Source organism: Rattus norvegicus, chromosome 5 (assembly GCF_021556685.1).
Source record: "Rattus norvegicus strain SHRSP/BbbUtx chromosome 5, alternate assembly SHRSP_T2T, whole genome shotgun sequence".
NCBI lineage: Eukaryota > Metazoa > Chordata > Mammalia > Rodentia > Muridae > Rattus > Rattus norvegicus.
The window spans coordinates 102501788-102523203 of record NC_141538.1 but is presented as its reverse complement, the minus strand read 5'-3'; the positions used below and the strand labels follow the sequence as shown (position 1 = coordinate 102523203).

The following is a 21416-nucleotide window of genomic DNA, read 5'->3' as shown; positions in this document are numbered from 1 at the left end:
GCGTCTCTTTCCTTCACCCCTAAGTGATCCTATGGAGTGGCTTGCTATGCATGTCTGTACTTCATACCCTCATCTGTTCTCTGTGCATTGGACTTAACTCAGCTTTGTTGGTATCAGCCCAGACATTGAGAGATAAGGTAATAAAACAAGGCACACATTGGTCAGACACCCTAAAAGGACGACTGACCATGAGGATGTCAGAATTAGCAAAGGGGCGACATCATAGGTCCAGGCACACATGTCAAATGTAGGTAGACAGTAACTAAGGCACATGGGTAGGTATTGGCTGAGGTCAAGTTAAGGTGCCATGATGCATTAAAACCTTTGGAGTTCTTTTGTGGCTACATGGGATATAAAGTTTTAGCTTATCAGTTCTGAGTTTTATAAAGATCATCTTGGAAGCAGAGGAAACTATTTACTATCTGTGTATCAGCACACTCGTGTCCTGACATACTATTTATATCTATATATTTTTGCAACAGGGTTTCTCTAGATATCTCTGGCTGTCCTGGAACTTACTCCATAGACCAAGCTGACGTTGAGCACAAAGGTCCACCTGCTTGTAGCTCTACCACCTCCTGGTTGGCTCTCTTTTGACTCTCTTCTGAGGGTTCGCTTCCTCTGATGTCTTCTGTGATGTGACCTTGGTCTCCTTCCCTAAGAAGAATCAAGCTGTTATTTTTTTTTAAATGTAACTTACTTTCATTAAAATGAATTAGCTTTTTAGTTAAAATTGTTGTGGAAACTAATATATACAAATGTAAGAATTTTCCGTGTTTGTGGGGTGTACCATGAACATGTCACCACATGCATCCATTTTGTAACATTCAATTCAGTTTTGACAAGTCTCTTTCCTAGTTTGCATTTCTTTATGGTGAAAACGTTCACAGCCCTCCCTTCCTGCTTTTTGAGTGGTCTGTCACCTCTGCTAGCCCTGCCTCCTCATGTGACTGTGACCTGATGCTCCCCATCTGCTTTGCCCATTCCTCCATCCCTAAGCTTTTAATTTGTGCGTTCCTAGCACACAAGGTCACTTCTGAGCTTCAAGAAGAAATACGATACGTACTTCATTCTTTTCTTCAAACAACACACAATATTTAGAATATTTAGGGCCGGCAAGATGCCTCAGTGGATAAAAGGATTTGAGGCACCAACCTGGTGACCTGAGTTCAATCCCCAGAACTCATATAAAAGGAAAAATCCTGACTCGATAAAAGATAGCCTCTGACCTGCATACATGTGCCATGTCTTTTGAGCTTATGTGCACACACTAATAAATAGATACCTGGACGGATGTTCATAGGTCATTATGAACTGAATAGAAACACACCAACCATTCCTATGTGCCAAACATGGAACACGGATGAACTTCTGATTCGAAGGTTCTCCAGGATTCTTACTTATTGTCATTTAATGGCCATGGTCCTTAGTGGTTGGCCTACCACAGACAGTAGCAGTTACTGCTTGATGACAACCATTTCACAGGTCACTATTGATGATATCGCCATATCTATATTGGCCAAACTTTTATTGGACTTTTACCAGGTTATCTAAAAGACATTTTTGTAGCTTAGTGGTTGGGATGGGCCATAGATTTGACTCAGAACCGTTTCTCTTCAGCATACCCAGTAGTGAACAAGCTTCACATGATAGGAACAGAAATTTCAACAGATCAAAAACATGCTCTTGCTTTTTTTTTTTTTTTTTTTTTTTAGTTCTCAGAGTGACTTGGGATGAGCTGATTAATGGCATTGAGGAGGGAAGTTGGGGGAAGAAGATCAGGTTAAATTCCCAGAAACATTTAATCTGCCTCAGGATCACTTGGCTTTGTGCAATTTCAAGGTTGCATCAGACAGTGAGAAATAAGATGTCTGAATAGGGCACACAGGGATCCACTTTGCACAGCCTTTTAGAGCCTTATGCTTGGGTCTTCTGTCAGAGTGGGTCACCTCCTTAGGTGAACTTGTGTTAGAAGAGCAAGACTAGACAGGCTGCCCTTCACAGGGGAGCGAAAGCACTGGGTCATGGCTGTGTATATCATGAAGGTTCCCATCTTTAACCCAAGGGACAGGAGTAGCTACGGTAAAAACCATAATTTAGAGATCTCATTTCAGTTTCCTTCTTCCCAAAGAAGCAGCATGTTTAGAAGGCTGTGTGCTGTGCACACACTTGGAATCCCTGGCATCAGGGTGACTGAGGCAGAAGAGTCCTTGAAACTAGAAATCCATCTTGAAGAGTCCTAGAGGATTGGTTTGCTTCAAAATTATGTTGAGTCAAACCCAAAGGAGAAGAAATATAGAAAATATAGATTCAGATAAGAAACTAGAGAACAAAAGATGGGGAGAAGGTGAGTTAACTGGTCGGCCATTTGCTGGGCTCACCACGTTTTTCTTTGTGGCATCAAAATCTTCCTGGACTCTACACGATGTGCTGGGTAGCTCCTACCCCTACCCTGCCAGTCTTGCCCCTTACAGGCTTAAGCCTCCAGGAAGGCCATTGAGTCAGCTACTTGTATCTCTGTCTAGAGCATGGTCTCTCCCAAGAGCTCAGGGCAGGGCTGTGACACCACCTGCCTCAAGGGCCTGGGACAAAGGCATTGACTAGGACACTTTGGAGTGGTTGCACAGACCCAGCATAGATATTTCTAGGTGCTGTGTCACTGTGGCGAGAACTTACCTTCCTCCTTTTCTCTCTTCCTGAGGGTTAGTTCACTTAAAATCTTACGCATTTTAATGTGCCATTTTGTTAATAATACCTCCTGTGTATTGATGGTGTATGAAGCAGCTGAGCCAGGGTGCTTGGTATGACATAATCTTTGCAGAGATTTTGAGGTAGATGCTATTATTGCAGTTTTTATGATTAAGGGGCAAGGTTCTATAAGCTAACCGATTTTGTACAAGATCATGTGACTGGAGAGAGGGACAGAGCTAATATTCAGTATAACTGAAACCCCCTTACATTCACACACACACACACACACACACACACACACACACACACACACACACACACACTCAGAGAATAAAGGTGGGGGGAGAGTGATGGAAGTGGTTAATGAAACCTTTGAGTCTGGAGTAATTTGACCTGGTCGGCGATTTGCGGGGGTTTTAGATGTGGTCTGAAAAATTCCTTCTCTGAAGTCAACCACAATAACAGTTCATTCTTGGGTTCTCTGCCAACTGTGGCTCCCTGGTTACTTCCCTCTCCTGCCGTTGGAATTAAGTGACTGATCTAAGGTGACATCGGAGGGGAGAGTTCATAGTATGAAAAGTAAGGGTGCCGCTTGACCTCTCTGGGGGCCCTCATCTGTGTTTTGGGGGCCCAGTATTTGCCTTTTGGCTTCATGAGAATGTACATGTTTTATAGTATGAAGGAAAACCTGTTACTGAGGGCAAGGGGCAGGAAACATCAGGTCATTGTAGAAAGAAAACTTATGACAAAATTATTTAGCTTTCCCCTAAATCTTATGGTGTCCATAGTGATTTTTTTCTAAGCAAATAGTGTTTCTCTTTTTCTTAAGTGAATAGTGTTTTGTTTTGTCTTGAAGACACTGATGTGCAGCTTTTGGAAATGAGAGGAGAACTTTAACACACATAAGGGGAGGGCAGGCTGAGAAAGACTGCCCCAGTCAGGTATGTGACAGTGTGGAAATGAAGGCTATACCATGGCAAGAGAGAGCAGATTCTCAGGGAGAGACACTGGTCTGTATTCTGCTGGACAGAAGTTTAGCAGTAGAGGCAACGCAGGTGAGGGGTGACATTTTGCCGTCACTGTAGCCAAACATGATAAGGCTCTGGTTTAAAGTCCACGGCTTCCAGAGGGAGGTTGCCCTGCAGCTTGCCTGCTTAGGACAGTTACAGTCTTTTCCCATCTTGCTGTTTCTAGAGGTGCTCATCCGACAGTGTACTGGTAAAGTAGCGCCAGAGAGGAAAGAGAAAAACTGCCTAGGGTTTGGCCTCTGAGTCCGACCCTGTAAGTGGGAATCTCAACCAGCTAGACTCGGTTGGGACGTTAAACTCTTAGGAAACCTAGGTACTAGACACCCGGTGAATTCAAAGCTGAAAACAGCAGAGGTGGTAACAAAGCGAAACAGTTTTAACATTTCTGTTAAATGTAACTGTTTCACTCTTAGTTTGAGTGGCCAGTGTTTCCTTCTCTTTGAAAGAAACAACAGCAGCAACAACAAAATTCTGGTTATAAGTTACCCAGTCTTGCCTCAATTCAACTAAAAAAAAAAAAAGAAGTAAGAGATGCCACTTTTCCTCCATTTTGTGAAGTCAGAATCATGGAGAAGGTCACTGTGGGAATCACAAAAATAAGTTTGCTATTTTTCATGAAATTTACTGTAGAACAAAGGGGAAAAAGGGATTGGGATAGAGGGATGACATTCTTCTTCTCAGTTAACTCTGACCTAGTAAGCAGGAGACAAAGGCGGAAATGAAAAACCGAGTTTTATGCAGGCATAGACTAGCAGGGTGTTCCTACCATCAAGATTGAAGAGCAGTTGTAGTATGTTAACCACGTCCCTGGCATAACCAAATAACCTTAATAAAGAACAAAAGGAATCTGCTTTTCTGCTTAATTCAATCCCTTCCTTGCCTCATGTGTAAGGGTAAGTTTTTGAGGAAGAGATTTGTGAATTTATGGCAGTTGGTGACACCGCCAGTACCACATTTTGTTGAAATTCACGATTGTGCTCAAAATTGCCTTTTTGTAGGCAAGCAAAGGAGGAGTCTGAATCTGAGCCATTTATTTCTCTGGCTTATACCACAAGCAAGCCTAGTATGTTCACGCCATGAACGGCCCCTGGAAGACAAAGAGGTAGACAGGCTCTCTGGCCCCTCCTTCCTAGTGCAGTGTAGCTGTGGAGACAGAACCTATGTGCTAGAGCCAGTAAAAGATTTCATAGCAACACCCTGCCAGCAAGTGTGTAAGAACCCAGGCCAGATGACGCAGATAAATGCAGAGGGTCCATGGAGGCAGAGGATGGAGCCAAACAGCATGTGGATGGCTTAGGACAGGCTGACAGTGTCTGTCCTCTGAGCCTGTTCTGTGGTATTGGTAAGGAATGACATAGACGGAGCTGCTCTGAATGACTGTGGCAGCCTCTTCTACCTTATCTAAGAGTCTGCCTGTATCTCGCAGATGGAGATTAAATTGATCCAACAATTTGCTCTCCGCAAAGCCATGTTGGGTTTCTACCTAGTAATTTATGCTTTTCCTGGTGTTTGCAAATCGATTGCTATTATGGGATGCCGGCAGAACTGGGCCGGGATCCAGTAGGTTGGGGGATTACTGAAGTGGATATCTGAACCTGCCTGTGCGAACCCAGAAGAGAAGGCCCTTGTTTCTCTGTCTTTTACTCTCTGAAGAAATGCATATTCTTGGGTCTTTTAAAAGCATTCTTAATTATTTTTAGATTGTATCTTTTAAGGGACAGTATCTGCTTTATTTCAAATTTCTACTATCTGGCCTTGGTATTTGCCTAACCCTCAAACGATTTTAGTGGCTTTTTAGCCAGACCTCTCATTGCAGGGAAAACTTCCTCCACCCCCAAAGCATTATAGGCGAGGAATTGTTCACTTTGACGACGAAATATGTATAGACATTTGTCTAGTTCGATGAATAAAATGCTGCTATAGAACAGCTTGGGAAAGTATACTTTATTTAAACACTTCACCTCATTGTTGTCCCTTAATTTTTTTTTCTAAAGTTCTTCTTAGTATTGTGAAATTCTTTCATAACGAATTAAAAAGAAAACATATTCTGTGATTTCTTTACAGATTCTGGGCAATCAGGAAGTCCAAGCCACAATGATCCTGCCAAGAATCCTCCAGGTAAATATGTGTCCCCGGACGTGTGCACCCTGACATTGTTGGAGAACAAAGGGGCCCTGTATAGATCAGCACCCATAATTGGTCAGCTGCCTGCTCTGTTCTGGCAGGCAGTAGGATTGGGACAAGATGCGATTGTGTGTCGGCCTCTGCCGCTGAAGCAACTGCTTTCCCCCACCCCAGCCACCTTTGTTCACCTGAGCAGCGAGATTTTAAATTCTTTCTGGTAGCCGTAGAAGCTGATTCAAACATATGCTATAGTTGTATATGATTTAGGCATTTGAAAAGCTAAAAACCATCTAATCCTTTTTAAAATAAACAAACATTCCCTTCCTCCCCCCAAAAAATCTCCAAACCAAAAAAAACCACAAACAAACAAACAAACAAACAAACAAAAATCTGGTAATTTCGGTCTTCTTACAGTTTATCTGCTCTGTTTTAAGAAAGGTACTGGTGGGGGTTGGGGATTAAGCTCAGTGGTAGAACGCTTGCCTAGCAAGCGCAAGGCCCTGGGTTCGGTCCCCAGCTCTGAAAAAAAGAAAAAAAAGAAAAAAAAAAAAGAAAGGTATTGGTGAATGGTTATGTTTTTATAAAGTGGGGTTTGCAGGACTTTTGATTCTCAGTCCTCAGTGTACGGTGTGCCTGGTCTTTAGTTTCAGACCTGAACCTGGTTGCATGCAGTTTGGCTGTACTGGGGGTTTGTTCTCCACACTCTCAATGTACTGCATTCTACTTTGGATTTATAAGAAGTATTTTTTTTCCATCAGAAAATAATATAAAAATAAGTAAAGAAGAATTACAAATGTCCATTATCATAAAATTTCAATTGTATCTGTGATTTTGTTAAAAGAATGTTCTAAAGATACTCTTAACAAGAATCAAAAAGTAAAACACAAGAAACCCCAAACAGCCACACCTCCCTTCAGTCTCTCAAACAATCTCACCTGCCATTTCTCTGGAATCAGCAGTGCAGAAAGTCAGGACCTAAGGTTTCTCAGACACAAGTTATATTCTTCTTAAAATTATATTGTATAGAAAATATTATATACCCTGATGATGAAAGTACTAATTCCATACATAATATATAATCCAAAGGTGAAAGTGTTAGTTTAATACATAATATATTCTCCAGCAATAAAAAGTACTAATTTAATGTATATTTTAAATTTACATGGAATTGATTTTTCTTGATAAATTTGCTAAAATTTGCTAATGCTACAGTCTGTGAGCAGAGCATAGAATATTTAAATAAATAAAAAATAAATCATTAAAAGCCTCTACACATCTTACAAAAAAAGAAAAGAAAAGAAAGGAAAAGAAGAATATCGTCAGGAGAAAAGGGTTGCTGAGTCTTAAAAGCCAGACTAAACAAAGGCTGTCCTGTTTACATCTGAACAGCAACTTGATTGGAATTAATGAAGTAGCAAATACAAAGTGTGTTTCCGAGCATGCGCAGAGGCTCACCAAATGTTGTCTGCTGGAGCCCGGCAGAGCCAGGCAGGTGACCTTTGTGTGCTTATGTAATGGCAGGATTGCGTTTTTTAGTATTTGTCTAGAAGGTTGGTTAAATTTTACTTTTGCTGCATACCACATAGTCTCCTAACTTTTCTGCTTTTATAAAGTAAACAGAAACTAGCTTGAACACATTATTTTCTCCCACTTTCACGTTTCCTTGGGGGAAATTTTATTTTGATAACTGTCTAAAGTTAAGATGTTAGAGTAAAATTGAATTAGTTTAAATTAAAAATTGGAATTTTCTTTAACCATTCAGGAACATCATATGCGCATTACTATAGATCCTATTAAGGAATTTTCATTTAGTTTTGAGACAGCATTTTTTTAGTATATTAAAAGTTTTTAAGAAGAGCAGAAATACGTTCTGCAATATTTTAAAATAAACCAGGCTTTTGGAAGTAGATAATAGTTTTCAGTTTCAAATCCAAGAGACCTGAATTTATCAAAGTTCTTGTCTTGTAGTCAGCCAGGATAAACCTTATGAGCAACCCAGGCATTGGGGGCTCAGCAGATCTGTCCTAGGACACTGTCTTCATCTCTTAGTTCTGACCTTGGCTGAAGTAGGAAATCTTCACACAGAGATTTAGCATCTCAGGAGGTCCATGCAGCCCATTTATTGGAAAATTCAGGCTAGCACCAAAGTTGCAGAGACCTTCCCCTTGTTTCCAAGAGCAGCTGGGCATCTGCGAATGGTGGCTTCCATGGCCTTTGTGTTGCTGCAGGTTTTCTACTAAGAGATGTGGAAATCATGGGGATTGCCACTGTCGACTAAGGTGCAGTTCCCAACAACTTAGGAAGAGCTATCCTAGCAGCTCATGGAATCTCTTCCTGAAGGTGGTCTCCTACACAGCCCTCTCGTGTCTGTTGAGTGTCAGCCAGCTGCCCCACTCTGCTTGGCTGTCTGACATAGTCTACTACCTTACTGATTCTCAACTGCTGTTTTGTAATATACAGTATTTTTAAATATTTACTTTTTAAAAAAGTTAATGTGCAACTAATTGGTTTTATCAGGGCAGTTTCATACCTGTCATTACACTTTGTTCTTCAACTCCTCTTCCTTCCCCTCCCCCTCTTCTCCTCTTGCTAACCCTGCTGTCCTTCACACTGGACTATGTACCTTGACAGATAAATGAATCTTAGTTTCAGAATTCATGCTTCTCATTTGGGATTAGTGTTTAAGCACAAGCAAACAAAAATATTTGCCATTTTAAAAGTATTTAAATAATTTCTTGGTTCTTGTAACCTGTAAAAAGCATCTGAATAGCCTTTCTGGAACCTGTTTGTAACTTACGGTTTTGCTCTGATTTGCAGTGCATCACCAGATCACCTTCTTTTGAATTCAGCCTCGTTTTGCTGTTACTTTGTGACTATATTCCTTGCACTGTTATCTTTTAGCTTTCCACCTGCTTACTTCTGGATGGGGGGGATCTCAAGAGAAAACAGCAATCTGGAAGTTTAATTTGGCCTTTGTTCCAAGTTGATGTGTCCGTTTGCAGTTTAAGAAGGCTACAGTTTGGTGGGATGTTCCCTTGGCTGGTAGAGCAGCAAAGAAATGTTGAATCCTAGAGGAAGTCCTGTAAATTTTCAGATGTAGCTTTTTGAAGTGTTCCAAATTTCATTAGCCAGAATTTTGTAGTGTGTGTGTGTGTGTGTGTGTGTGTGTATGTGTGTGTGTGTGTGTGTGTGTGTGTGTGTGTTGATATTTGCATGTGGCTTGAAGTTATATCATTATATGAGCCTTGGAGCCACATCTTGTATGACCTTTAAGTCAGCCACCTTGACTCCCTTCTCCACAGCAAGGATAGAAATGACTAATTAATTCACACAAAGAATCTCTGTCAACTGCAGCCATGTATTTGTGAATGCCTTCACATAGAAACTTGTTTAAGTCATATAAATTTGGAAGTTGATCATTCCCCAAACATATTTGATAGATACCACCACTGAAGCCATTGCAGGGGAGCCACAAAGCTAATAAGAACCAGTTGCACTGACTGAGAGGACAACTCAGCATCTGCATTGGTACTTGGCACCTGCTGGGATCACTGGGGCCCATGTTCCCCTAACCTTTCACTCTATGTTTTAAACCTTGGATTTTAGAGTGCACACAACACTCTCTAATAGTTGTTAAAATCCTGAAGTGCTTCTCTTTACTATTCTCATGAACAGATCAATGTTTTTAGATTCACACTACCAAAGAAAAGGAGTCTTCCTTTGATATTTAAAATTAGAACCCACTCTTTAGAAGTTCATACTTAACTCCTTTTCATATCCTCATTTGTTTCTGTCAGTCAAGACTTTTTTTTTTAAACAGAGAAAATATATTGTTTAATAATACCGATGAATAGCATTAAACTGTGGTACAGTAAAGTATTCAACAAACTATAACGAGCTTTCTAGTCACAAAAGAATAAGTAGGAAGGCCCTGAAAAGAACAGTTAACAGCAGTTCATACCTGAAAATAGGGAAAGCTTTTAAGTAATTTAAAAATTAGATCTGCAACAGTCAAAAAAATCAAAGGATCTTTTTCCTCCTTGGACTTGCTTCAGAAACATATTCTCCTTCTCACTTATTTGGAAATATTACACTTAATAAAGTCCTTACATGTTCAAAATTAGGGCAGGATTGAGGATAAAGGAGAAGCAGATAAGGGAAGTGTTTGTTCACAAAAATATTCTGAAAAAGCCAGAAGGGGAGGTCTAGATCTCAACCACTAATTTTTATAGGCTACATTCTGGGTACTGAGACATAACCCACTCTGTAAAAGTTGGTATGCATAGCAGTTGGCACCAAGCCAAGTGTAGACTATGAAGTTGGTCTGGTTGCTTGTAAGAGTTAATTTTCTAAAAGAAAGATAATTTAAAGCTATCCCATGAGACCCAAGAGAAGCTTTCTCTCTTTCTACATTCACTCCATCACTTATCAGGCACAAATAATATCATTTCCTACCAGCTATCAAGTTCAGGATTAAATATTGCACTCTCAACAATGAGGTTCTCGCTTTGAGTGAGCCAAAAGGAAGAGTGGAGGCCTCCATCCCCCCTTGGGAATTTTGGAATATACATCATTCCACACTGAGCATCCTTAACAGCTCAAGAAGTTCTGAGCTGGCCATGAGAAACCTTTCCATCGGGTAGATACTGAATCAGCATCAATGTTGTACACGACACACAAAGACTTTTACAAAATATGAATTGCACTTAATCCTCACTCTTCCCAAGGTTTGTCTGTGAGCACAGGCAGTATTTTATATCCTCTGAGATTAAGTTTTGTTTACTGCTTCAGAAGGATTATTTTAGTTTAAAGTTGTGGAACAGTGTTTCTAACCATTGTGGGGAGCATGAAGAGTGGGAAGAGCATAAGGCATAGACTGACAGTTCTCCTCTGAGTCAAGCTCTGTCCATTCCAGTTATCTTGAGGTCATGAGGGGACTGCAAAGCTCAGTCAGCTCCGTAGTAACTCAGCTATCTGCACACCATTTTCAAGGGACACACAGAACACCTGGATAATTGAGTGTGGTTTAGATTTTCTTTAAATTATATGCTCTGTCCAGCTTGGCTGGTCAAGAAAGCCTCACATAGGAAGAGCTGTTTGATGTGGAACCCAATATATAAATATAATATGTTTATATTTATTCTGTACTTCCTGGATATAGAAGGCAGAGCAGGAACAAGGGAGTGGAAAAGAGTAGGGGTAGACTAGGAAAGGCTGGGATGGGTTTTAGATGGAAGCAAAGGAGGCTGATGTTTTTGGGTAGAATTGGAGTTTTTAGATGGTGAGTCTATTGTGTGTCTCTTGGCACTGAAAGTCAGGGTCACTGACTTTATTGCACAGCTCTTACTATGGCTGTGGTCCCATCTCTCTTTGGGGATTGGGCAACTTTTTCCCTGGCAAGACTGTTAGACTGTCACATTGGCACTGTATAAATATTTTTTCCTGGTTGCTTCCCCATGATGTTCCCACCTCCTGAACCCACCTATTTCTCTATTCCCTTAAACCTTGTCTGTCTATATTCTTCCTTACCTTTCTTATCTCTTTTTCCCCCCTGTTGACTCTTACTAAAGACTTGTGCCTTGTCCTTCAGACAAGCCTCCCCCACCAGAGGTTCCTCTCTTCCTTGTTCTGACTGAACAGAAAGGCCATCAGCTTTGTAACTAGCCTTGTGTTCTCATTGAGTGACTCTCTTGAACTCATGACTTTTTCAGGAGCTGGCCCCAGGTGGTTCCTTTCCGTGCTGTGCCAGCTTCCATGTGCTCTGTCTTGTTTTCTTTGTGACAGGCTCTAACCCTGGAGCCCCCATTGCTTTGAAGTGGTAGCTAGTTTTCTCTATCAGCCACCAAGTGCTGGGATTACAGGTGTGATTCCCCATGCCTGGCTAATGTTCTGGAGTATTGTTGATTTGAGTGTACTCTGTTTAGAACTTGCCTCTTCATTTTGAAAGTAATATCTCTGTTAGAAGTCCAGGAATTGGTGTTTTTCTTGAGTTTTTCTAACGACTTTTTTCCTTAATGAGATCCTTTACCTAAGGCTTCTGTGTTTCCAGTACCCCCTATGCTTTTTCAGACTGCAGTCTGATATGCTGTTGGAGCAGAGTCCTCTTCTAATGTCTCAAACCTTTGTTTCCAACAATAGGTTGAACTTGCTTCCCCAGGTGTCTTGTGGGTAACTCAGATGTAACATTTAAAAATTAAATTCACCAGACTCAACTATGTTTGCTTTCCTTTGTTAGTATCTTAGTTCTATTAGAATCTCATCAGTCACCTTGGCTTGGGGAAACTTGCAACTTTCTTAGGGATCCCCCCTTTACCTATAAACTCATCCTTGGGCACAGAGTTCTCAATTCTGTTACTCTAGTTTGAGATCTGTCTTACTTTCTTCTCCTGTGAAAAGACACTATGACCCAGGGAACCTACAAAAGAAAGCATTTAATTTGGGGTCCACCGTTCTGGAGGGTTATAGAGTCTATGACCATCATGGCAGGGAAAGCATGGTAGCAGGCAGGCCAGCATGGTGCTGGAGCAGTAGTTGAGAGCTTACATCTGATCCCCAAGCTTGAGGCAGAGGGTGGTTGGCTTACTGGGAATGGCAGGGGCATTTTAAACCTCAGAGCTCATCTGTAGTGACATACGTTCTCCAACAAAGCCACACTTCATAATCCTTAAGTAGTTCTACCGGCTACAAAGCAAGCGTTCAAACGTATGAACCTATGGGAGCCATTCCCATTAAACCACCACAGTCTCTAACTGTGATTTCCTGCCTGAATCCTTGTAAGCGCCCCTTCTTTCCCATGCTTCTTTTCTCTAACCCTATACACGAATCTGTCATGAAGCACAAAGGTGAGTTAAAGGCCTAGGATGGCTCATTGCCTAAAAACCTGAGTTCCACAAATTGAGTTCCACAAATAGTTTTAGATCAGCAGTTCTCAACCTCTGGGTCATGACCTCTTTGGGGGTTGCATATCAGATATTTATATTACGATTCATAACAGTAACAAAATTACAGTTTTGAAATAACAATGAAATAATTTTGTGGTTGGGGGTCACCACAACATGAAGAACTGTATTAAACGGTCCTAGCATTAGGAAGGTTGAGGACCACTCTGTTAGATGCTTCTCAATACCCAGTTCCCCCATCTCCTGCTCTTATCCCCATGTTATCAGCTGCTGAGCTCTGTCCAGTGCCACAACTTCTGGAATCCCACTATAAACCAATGCTAACCTCAGCCATCCAGACCCTGTCAGGCATCCTATTGGATCTTCCTATGCAGTACTGGGTGCTTCTGTATCCTCAACATTTGCAGCTTTACCCTCCCCGCCTCTGCTTACATGACTTATGGTAGGTATTTTTTTCATGATGCTATACTACTATAATCTAGTTTATCTTGTACAAAATAATCATAGAAATATTATTCATCAAAAGTTCATGTGTGAGTACTTAGAGATTGTTGTCCAACTTCTTTCCCTTCCTTATTAAACCCGAATGAGAGGTGAAAGGACCTCTATGAACTTCCAAGTAGTTATTAGGAACTGTGATTTTAATTCAGTTTTTTTCCCCTGGATCAAAACTTTATTCAGTTGTAATTTTAATACAGGACCAGTACTTTCCCCCCGTTCTTCACCACCCACAACCTGCAGGCTGTACTGTGGGGGTGGGGGTGTTGCTAGCAGACAGAGGTAAGGCAGTAGAGGATGATGGGAGCTTGGGCCAGTGAGGATGTAATTAGGGTGAGTGTAGGGGAGGGTATAATTATAATTAGGGTGAGCTTGGGGGAGCATAATCTGATGAGTTTAGGGAGGAATGATATAAGAGGTCCCTAGGAAGTGGGATCAGGCCACTTGCAAAGCAGGCTCCCTGACTGCATAATTTTTTATTGCCCAGAATACCCTGTCTGTTTCTTACCACATGCTCTCTTACATGTCAGTTCCTCATCGTGCAGATCAGGTCGAGACTTGTCACTTGGTCCCAGTATAACTCAAGTAAACGAGAAAATACCGTCTTTCTGCCATACAGTGAGAGAGAAGACAGGTTGGATCAGGGGGCTGGTCTTATTCAAGCTTTTTGTTGGTTTTAATTTTAATCATGTTAAGGTTTTGTAGTGTCTGAAATTAAGTAGCCATGCAACGTGGACTCCAAATGAAAAGGTAATACATTGATGCAGACACTCAGCTTATACCATACCGAGTTCAGAAGGCTCAACATCAATAGATTGTAGTTTTTTAAATTTTAAGAGCTGATGCTGCAGCATGTTTTTCTTCTCATTGCCGAATGTCTTGGTTCCCACAGAGAGACAGAATTCCCATGCAGAAGTCCTAAGTACCCCAGGTTAGGTTTGCCTGGACCCACTCCTCTGGACACTATTTTAATGATTGTTCCTTCAGCTAGGTATTGTGTATTCCTTTCACAATGACTGCCTGTGTCTGAAATCTCTCAATTTAACTTTCTTTTCATCCTCTGTGTATTCTAAGCACTACCTTTGCAGTATGCAGGTATGAATTAATAATGCGAATCGTTTGTCTTCTCACAGCTGGGCTGTAAGGACAGCTCTGTAGTACAGAGTGGGCTCTCGCTAGACTGGCTACAGTCCATGAGCTCTGTAGAGGTAGAGCTTCCTGTTCTCTCGGGCCTACACGGGGCACTGGCAGCCCTGGTGTGGAACAGGGATGAGCCCTGTAATGTAACACAAGCAGAATGCACTAATGCACACAGGTACCTCTCACTACTCAAGCTTCAAGTTCTCTCTACCGTGTAGGCTTAAAGAGTACATTTTTAAGATACCGGGGATCTCCATCAGAGACTTTTTCTTTTTCTTTCTTTTTCCTGTGATGCCAAATGAAATAATTTAAGCAAGGACTTGTATGTGACAATTTGAGTCTTGCCATCTTTTAATTAACAGTGCCAAAGAACTTTGGATAATTTAGAAGGTTTTGTTTTTCAAAGTTGTTAAGAATTTGAGGGGGGCGGTGTTTGACATAAGCTAAGTTTCAGAGGCCTCATCCTTTTTAACCTTTGTTAATGAAGCGGCAGTAGGACCGGATTCTTATTTTGTTGTTGAGATGCTTTCGATTATTATCCCCGAATGTCTCATGCCTCCACAACCCCCCCTACCCTGTGCTATACCCATGTCCCTTTAGGGAGGAGAAGACAGAAATCCCATCTGACTTTTATGTTTCCCCTTTGGATTATCAATAAAATCAAATCCAAGGCTGAAGAGATGGGTCAGTGGGTTCACTGCCTACCGTGCAAGCATGAAGACCCTGGATTGGATCCCTAGCCCCTGTGTGAAAAGAATGTGGTAGTGTGTACAGGCACCTAGAACCCTAGTCCTGGAGGAGTAGAGACAGGTGGATTCCCAGAGCTCCCTGAGTTTGCAAGCCAAGTTCTACGAGAAACCTTATCTTAAAATGTACAGTAGACAGTAGTAGAAGAAGACATCTTAGGCTGACTTATGGCCACTATTGCCATGTTCATACTCATGAGCACACACATGCATGAACGTACGCCAACAGATTTATATACCCACACACAAACACACACATATGCGTACATACACACAAACACACATACACACAAACACACATACACACACAGACACACAGACACACATATACACACACATAGAGATACACACATATATCCATACAAATACACACATATACACACAGACACACATAGATAAACACACACATATATACCCACACAGACACACACACATATCCCAAATATACCTGTTAATGCCCTGATGTTTTATAAATTGCTGCTGCTACTGGTTATTTTGTAGATTGTTTTTAATGCTTTAAACTTTAAATTTTAGAGTTTTTAACTTTCCTGTCACATTCCTAATTGAACTACTGTCCAGCAGTGCGACATAATAAAGCATTCTGCTGTTTTTGTCTTAGCAGTCCTAGATGATGTTCCGGAGTAGCTCCCTCCCCTCCCCCACGCCCCCCACACTGTTACCCTTCACTCAGAGAGGAAGTAGTAGCTAGGAATGTTTAAGACCCAGCATGTAGAGAAGAAGACAGGAATGAATGAATGGGTGGATGACTGAATGAAGAGGCTCCAGACCCTCGGGGCATTGCTCTTAATTAAAAGGAAATAAGCAAAGTTTTTTTTCAAAAGAAGATAATTGGTGCTAAATTATAATGTGTGTTTATTAGCAAATATTTTCACTTTAATTAGTTCATCTAAGTCATTATAATAACTTCCTGACCTCAATAGCTGATAGTTTTGCCTTGGGTCTAAGCCTCTGACGTGCGTGCTGCAGGTCCACGTTCTCTGTTCTCTGTGCAATGTGTAGGCTGCATTATCCCGTTTCCTCCTTCTGCTGCCAAGGCCCCACTCTAGGCTCAACCGAAATTCTTGACCATCATAAAACAGTTCTTCAGGCTTTTCATGTCTCTCTTTTGGGTTCTCCCACCTGTGGTTACTATCTAGAATGTCTGTACTCTGTGACTACCTTCTTGATAGGCTTCTTCGGACCCTTCTCTCTTCATTTTATGGAAATAGAGCTTAACACATTGTCTCTATCAACAGATCTATTCCTGTCAGTAAGTTCAGAACACCTTAGTATTATTATCTCAGTCTTCTGTAAGCCTCCCTTTACTCAGGTACCTGAGCCTGGCCAGAGATAGCACTTAGCAGTGCCCAAGACTTGTGATGTAGAGGATCAGATCATATACGTTCACCAGTATATGCCTGGAGTATATAATATGATCCCCAGACATAGTGCTTGGCCTCAGCCAGAAAACTCAGGCATTTCTGTGGGGATATGTATAGCAATCCTTGTAGGCTAACTACCCCTCCCCCCTAACCCCAATCAGGACTGTGCTAGAGGAAGCTGATTGAGAGGTGGAATCCTTGATTCAGAATCTAGGCTTAGACACTTTCTTTTCTCCCAGTCAAGAGGTCTTGTTCATTCTTTCATGCCTTTATTTACTAACCCAGAGAGAACATACCGCAATCTTGCCAGACTTTGCATGATCTCAAAAGAAAGATCATTTTGGTAAGACCACATCGGAGAAGGAACAAAACAGGCAAATGCTATCCTGTAGTAGTTGGCGTCTCCAGAAACCTTCCAGATTCGGCTGAGTGGATCTCATTCTCTGTGAGGATTTTCATCCCAGTAGAAATAGTACCAGGTCCTGAAATCTGGCTACTTGTTGCACAAGATGAACTGGAACTGGAGTTACGCATGACTGTGAGCCAATGTATAAATGCTAACAGTTGAACTCAAGTCCTCTAGACCAGTGCTGATAATTGCTGAGCCATTTCCCCAGCCCTTGTACGTTCACTCTTGTGTGGTTTCATTATCAACATGGTCACCTGGCAGAATGTCAGCTAGTTAGGTGGTTGGGAAGTGGGAGAGCAGAATCCAACTCCTTCTCTTAGAATCTTGGGAACTATTCCTGGAAACTCTGATGAACTCTACTAACACATCATTGCTTCGCTCAGTAATTATTCACTGACTTGGAGTACTGTAACACGTTTTAACTTTTTAACTCTTTGAGCTTAGTGTTTTCAGGAGCTAAGAATTTGAAGTATTTGAAGTCATCAGCATTATCGCCACCATCACTGTCAACAACAATTACAACAACACATGGCCAACCTGCTGGGTTTTTTAGGATGAGGTAGATTGAACCTGAAGTGCTAGCCCAAAGCCTGGTATATAATTAACGCTCAATAAAGTTAACTATTATTTGCGTCACCATCATCACTATTGTTACTATTTTGTAAAAGTGAGTAATCTTGGCTGGTCTCTGAGTGAGGAGACAAGATTCCAGATCTGCTTCCCCTCATTCTACAGCTTTACACTCAGCCCAGATTAAGGACTTTGCTTATGTAGCCAACAGAAAGCCACACACTGCACCAAGTCCAAACCCAAAGTCTGGATAAGGTTAAATGAAAACAACCACACTAATAGGCCCTTGAAAAAAAAAAGAAAGAAAGAATGTATTAGTACCATCTAGAAAAGTGTGTCTTTGAATATGAGAAACTAGGGGGAAAGGAAAAGCAGTTTGTTCAGAAGGAAGGACTTGCATGATAAATGAACCAAAAAAAAAATATGGTTTGAATAAGCATGGAACCCTGTAAGTAGGAAAAAATAGTAAAAGAGGTTGTTTTCCTGCTATTAAAGTCTGTAACTGACAGGCAGACACCCAGCCGGGGCCTCGACACAGACTGACTCAAGTTATTTGCTCTTAAAAACAAAGGATTAAAATGTTTAAATAATGGAAAGTAGAAGATGAGAAAACTTCAAACTCATTTATGTCACCTTTGTAGAAAAATCGGCAGTATAGAAGAAACAATGTAGAATTGAAGACAAATGAGGAAAACTTGTATGCTCTAAGAAAGACCTAGATGTGTAGGTCAGAGATGCCAACTCTGTCCAATGCACAGTCGTAGAAAGAGATTAGCAGCTAAAGTGTGTTCAGTGGAAATGTTTATATTTGGAAGCTGAAGCAGAAAATCTTTTGATCATCGTAGATGAATACAGAGTCATCTGCATATTTCTGCTTTTCAGAATGAAATGCTAGAAGATATCAGGGGATATTTAAAATTATGAGAAGAAAACTTGGGCATTGAAGTCTTGCATTCAAAGGCAAAAGAAACAAATTCATTTACATTTGTGGCCCCCTAAAATTATCTCTGGTTGGTGACAATTTCCCCCCTGAAAACCCATTCCAACTGGCAATAATTCAATTTAAAAATGTCAGAGAAGTAGTAGAAATAACTCAAAAAAATGTTAAGTTCCTATATATACAAGTATAAAGATTAGCTATTGGGTTGATTCTTGATAATTGCTGTAAACAACATTGCAAACATGATAATGCCAATGCAAAGATTACTTATTTCTGAGCATAGCCACATTGTGGTTACAGATTCCAAGTTACATGGTTAGAATTGTAGCAGAAATATGCAGAACATAAAGTATGCATGCCCCCCTAATAATTTTCAATTATACAGTTTAGTAGTGGTAAGTGTGTTCACGTCATCGAATAAGCATTCTTGAGAACTTCATCAGTTTGCAGAGCTAAACTCTACCCCTTAAACAGTTCCCCGTTGCTCCCCATCCCCTCACAATGGTCCTACTTTGCCACTCTCACTGTTCTGTATCACTCGTATACGTGAAGTCATGCAGTCTGTCTTTTCCCAGTTGGCTGATTTCCAGATTTCATTTTTAAGAACCGAAAATAGGAGAAAGCTGGGGGACGAGACAAGGAACGGCAGACTTGCTGTCTCTTTTTAGAGTAATTCGCTGGTGGATTTTGCTAGTCTTTATCGTTAGCTTTCATCACGTTTCTGCTTAGATTTGAGATTCAGTAAAGCAGCCCTGTGCTGTGAAGTGAATTGTGAGGATCTTGATGTGGCCACATGAGTGTTTATTCCTTACCCAAAGGGCAAGTTTTCTGCTAGCAGTCTGTACTCAGTCATGGGCCTTAACAGCCATGCTGTGCTTTGTCCTTTGGATGGTATGGCTATGTGCAGTTGAGGATGCTTTACACAGGGCTCGAGAGGTTGCACTTGTGTATGCTGGAGCTTTCCTATTGGTTCCTTACTTGGGTTCCATGAAGGAGGTGAAGTGTCCTTAAGAACTTAAGACTTAAGAACTGACGTCTGCTAGTCTCAGAAAAGAATAAGAGATTTGTCATTTTCGAAGGCCTGGCATAGTGTGACATCCAAACTCTCTCCAGCTGTGTACCCACTTTGACCTGATGTTATTTAAGGTGGTCGTTCAGTCACCTATCTGTTCTGTCTGGAGTGGTCATATCCTGAAGTGCCCTCACATTGCCCATAGATTCTAATTCCCAGGACACGGTAGAGCCTGCCATCCTGGAGTTGTATGGGCTCGGACATGGACCAGGACATTGCTGTTTGGTTCATTGCTAACAGTCCTTCCCAAACTGTTACACATCTGAATTTCTTGTGGGAATGTAACACTCTTTCCTGTCCAGGTCTCACCCCAAAGGAGTTGAGTCAGAATAATTGAGGTTGGAATCCAAGCTTTCATTGGTTTTAAGATCCCCAGGTGGTTCCAGGGCTGAGCAAATGTTGGGAAACTCTGCACTAGGATAATTGGTCTGTTTCAGGGTTTCCAGTTCTTTGCAATTTTGGTTACTTTTATTTTACCAAGTAATTGCTCATTTGAGCTTTTCAAAGCTGTGGTCAGTTTTATGTGCGATCCTCTCCCAAGTCAGTTTCCACGTTTATGTCTCCTTGCCGATCTGGTGCGTTTTTCTTGCTTTTTTGGAGCCAGCCTTGCAAATCATTTTTTTTTCTCCCTTTGTTCTTTTCAAGAAATTCTTTTTCTTTCTCTCTTTATCACCATAATATTTCTCTTTTCTTAAAAAAGTTACCCTAGGGGCTGGGGATTTAGCTCAGTGGTAGAGCGCTTACCTAGGAAGCGCAAGGCCCTGGGTTCGGTCCCCAGCTCCGAAAAAAAGAACCAAAAAAAAAAAAAAAAGTTACCCTAGATGAATGGGTATTGCCTGTTGGCATGTCTGTGTACCACTGCGCGTTTGGTGCTTTAGAGGGAGATAGACCTTCCACGTCCACAGACAAGAGAAAAAGGCACACGTGGTGTTACACTGTACAAAGCAACGCACTTTAGTTACTCTAAAATACCTCCTTTCAAAAAGTGAAGATTTTTTTGGAGTGAATATAAGACTGAATTTGTGTTCTGACTCCTTAAATCAGTTACTACTCAGAACTGATATTAAAGGATAAACTTAATTCTACATTAATCTCCGCAGGGAAGGGATGTAGCTTGGTGGCACACCTTTGTACCATGTGCACAGCCCTAGGTTTGAGTCTCCAATGCCATAAAAACATTAATATCAGAATTTTAGGCTATGAATCTTGACTATAGGCTGAGACCTAGTTTTAATTCAAAGACACATTTTTGTAAAGATTTGTATTTCCGTTTAATAAACACTCTCCCAGCATTTGCCACAGGGAGTTCAAGTCAGTTGAGAAGATAGGGCTTTATCATATATAATTTTGAATGTAGAAATTATCCAAGTCGGTTTTCCACACAGTCTTGTCTGAGAAACAGACACAGGCTAGAAGATGCTTCTTCCGTCAGGGAGGTTCCTCCAAGCCTGCAGGAGCTTCTATCAAGCCAAGCTTTGTTCTGTCTTCCAATCCATTTTATGACGTGCCCCCCCCCCATCACTCTGAAACGATAATTTCACAGGAACAAACCTGCTACAGCACTTCTTCAAGCACACCCAGAAAACTCAGGGGGAACCGGTTTATCGATAAGTGGAAAGAACTGTCTTCCATGATGAACATGGGTCGAGATTCCAGTACCTTGAAGCATCAGCGAATGGTGTAAGGGACGATTGTTGTCTTGGAACAGTTCGAGAAGCCAAAGGCCGTTGTAATCGGAGAAAAGTTTAAAGTAGGGAAATAAAGATTAGTGAGAAGGGTTGGGGATTTAGCTCAGTGGTAGAGCGCTTGCCTAGCAAAGGCAAGGCCCTGGGTTCGGTCCCCAGCTCCGGGGGAAAAAAAAAAAAAAAGATTAGTGAGGCTTTATTCAAATGACAAGAAAAACATTCACAGAAATGT

The 21416-nt window shown here is 41.3% G+C and overlaps 1 protein-coding gene across 12 annotated transcripts in view; it reads left to right on the top strand.

The window, feature by feature from the left end:
• Nfib (nuclear factor I/B) overlaps positions 1-21416 on the top strand; it is a 406951-nt gene that overhangs the window by 309983 nt on the left and 75552 nt on the right. For 11 of the 12 annotated variants that reach the window (NM_001429573.1, NM_001429569.1, NM_001398939.2 and 8 more), the window contains 1 exon segment: positions 5784-5837. In NM_001429573.1, the coding sequence (NP_001416502.1) occupies positions 5784-5837 (54 nt within the window). 12 annotated transcript variants of the gene reach the window in all.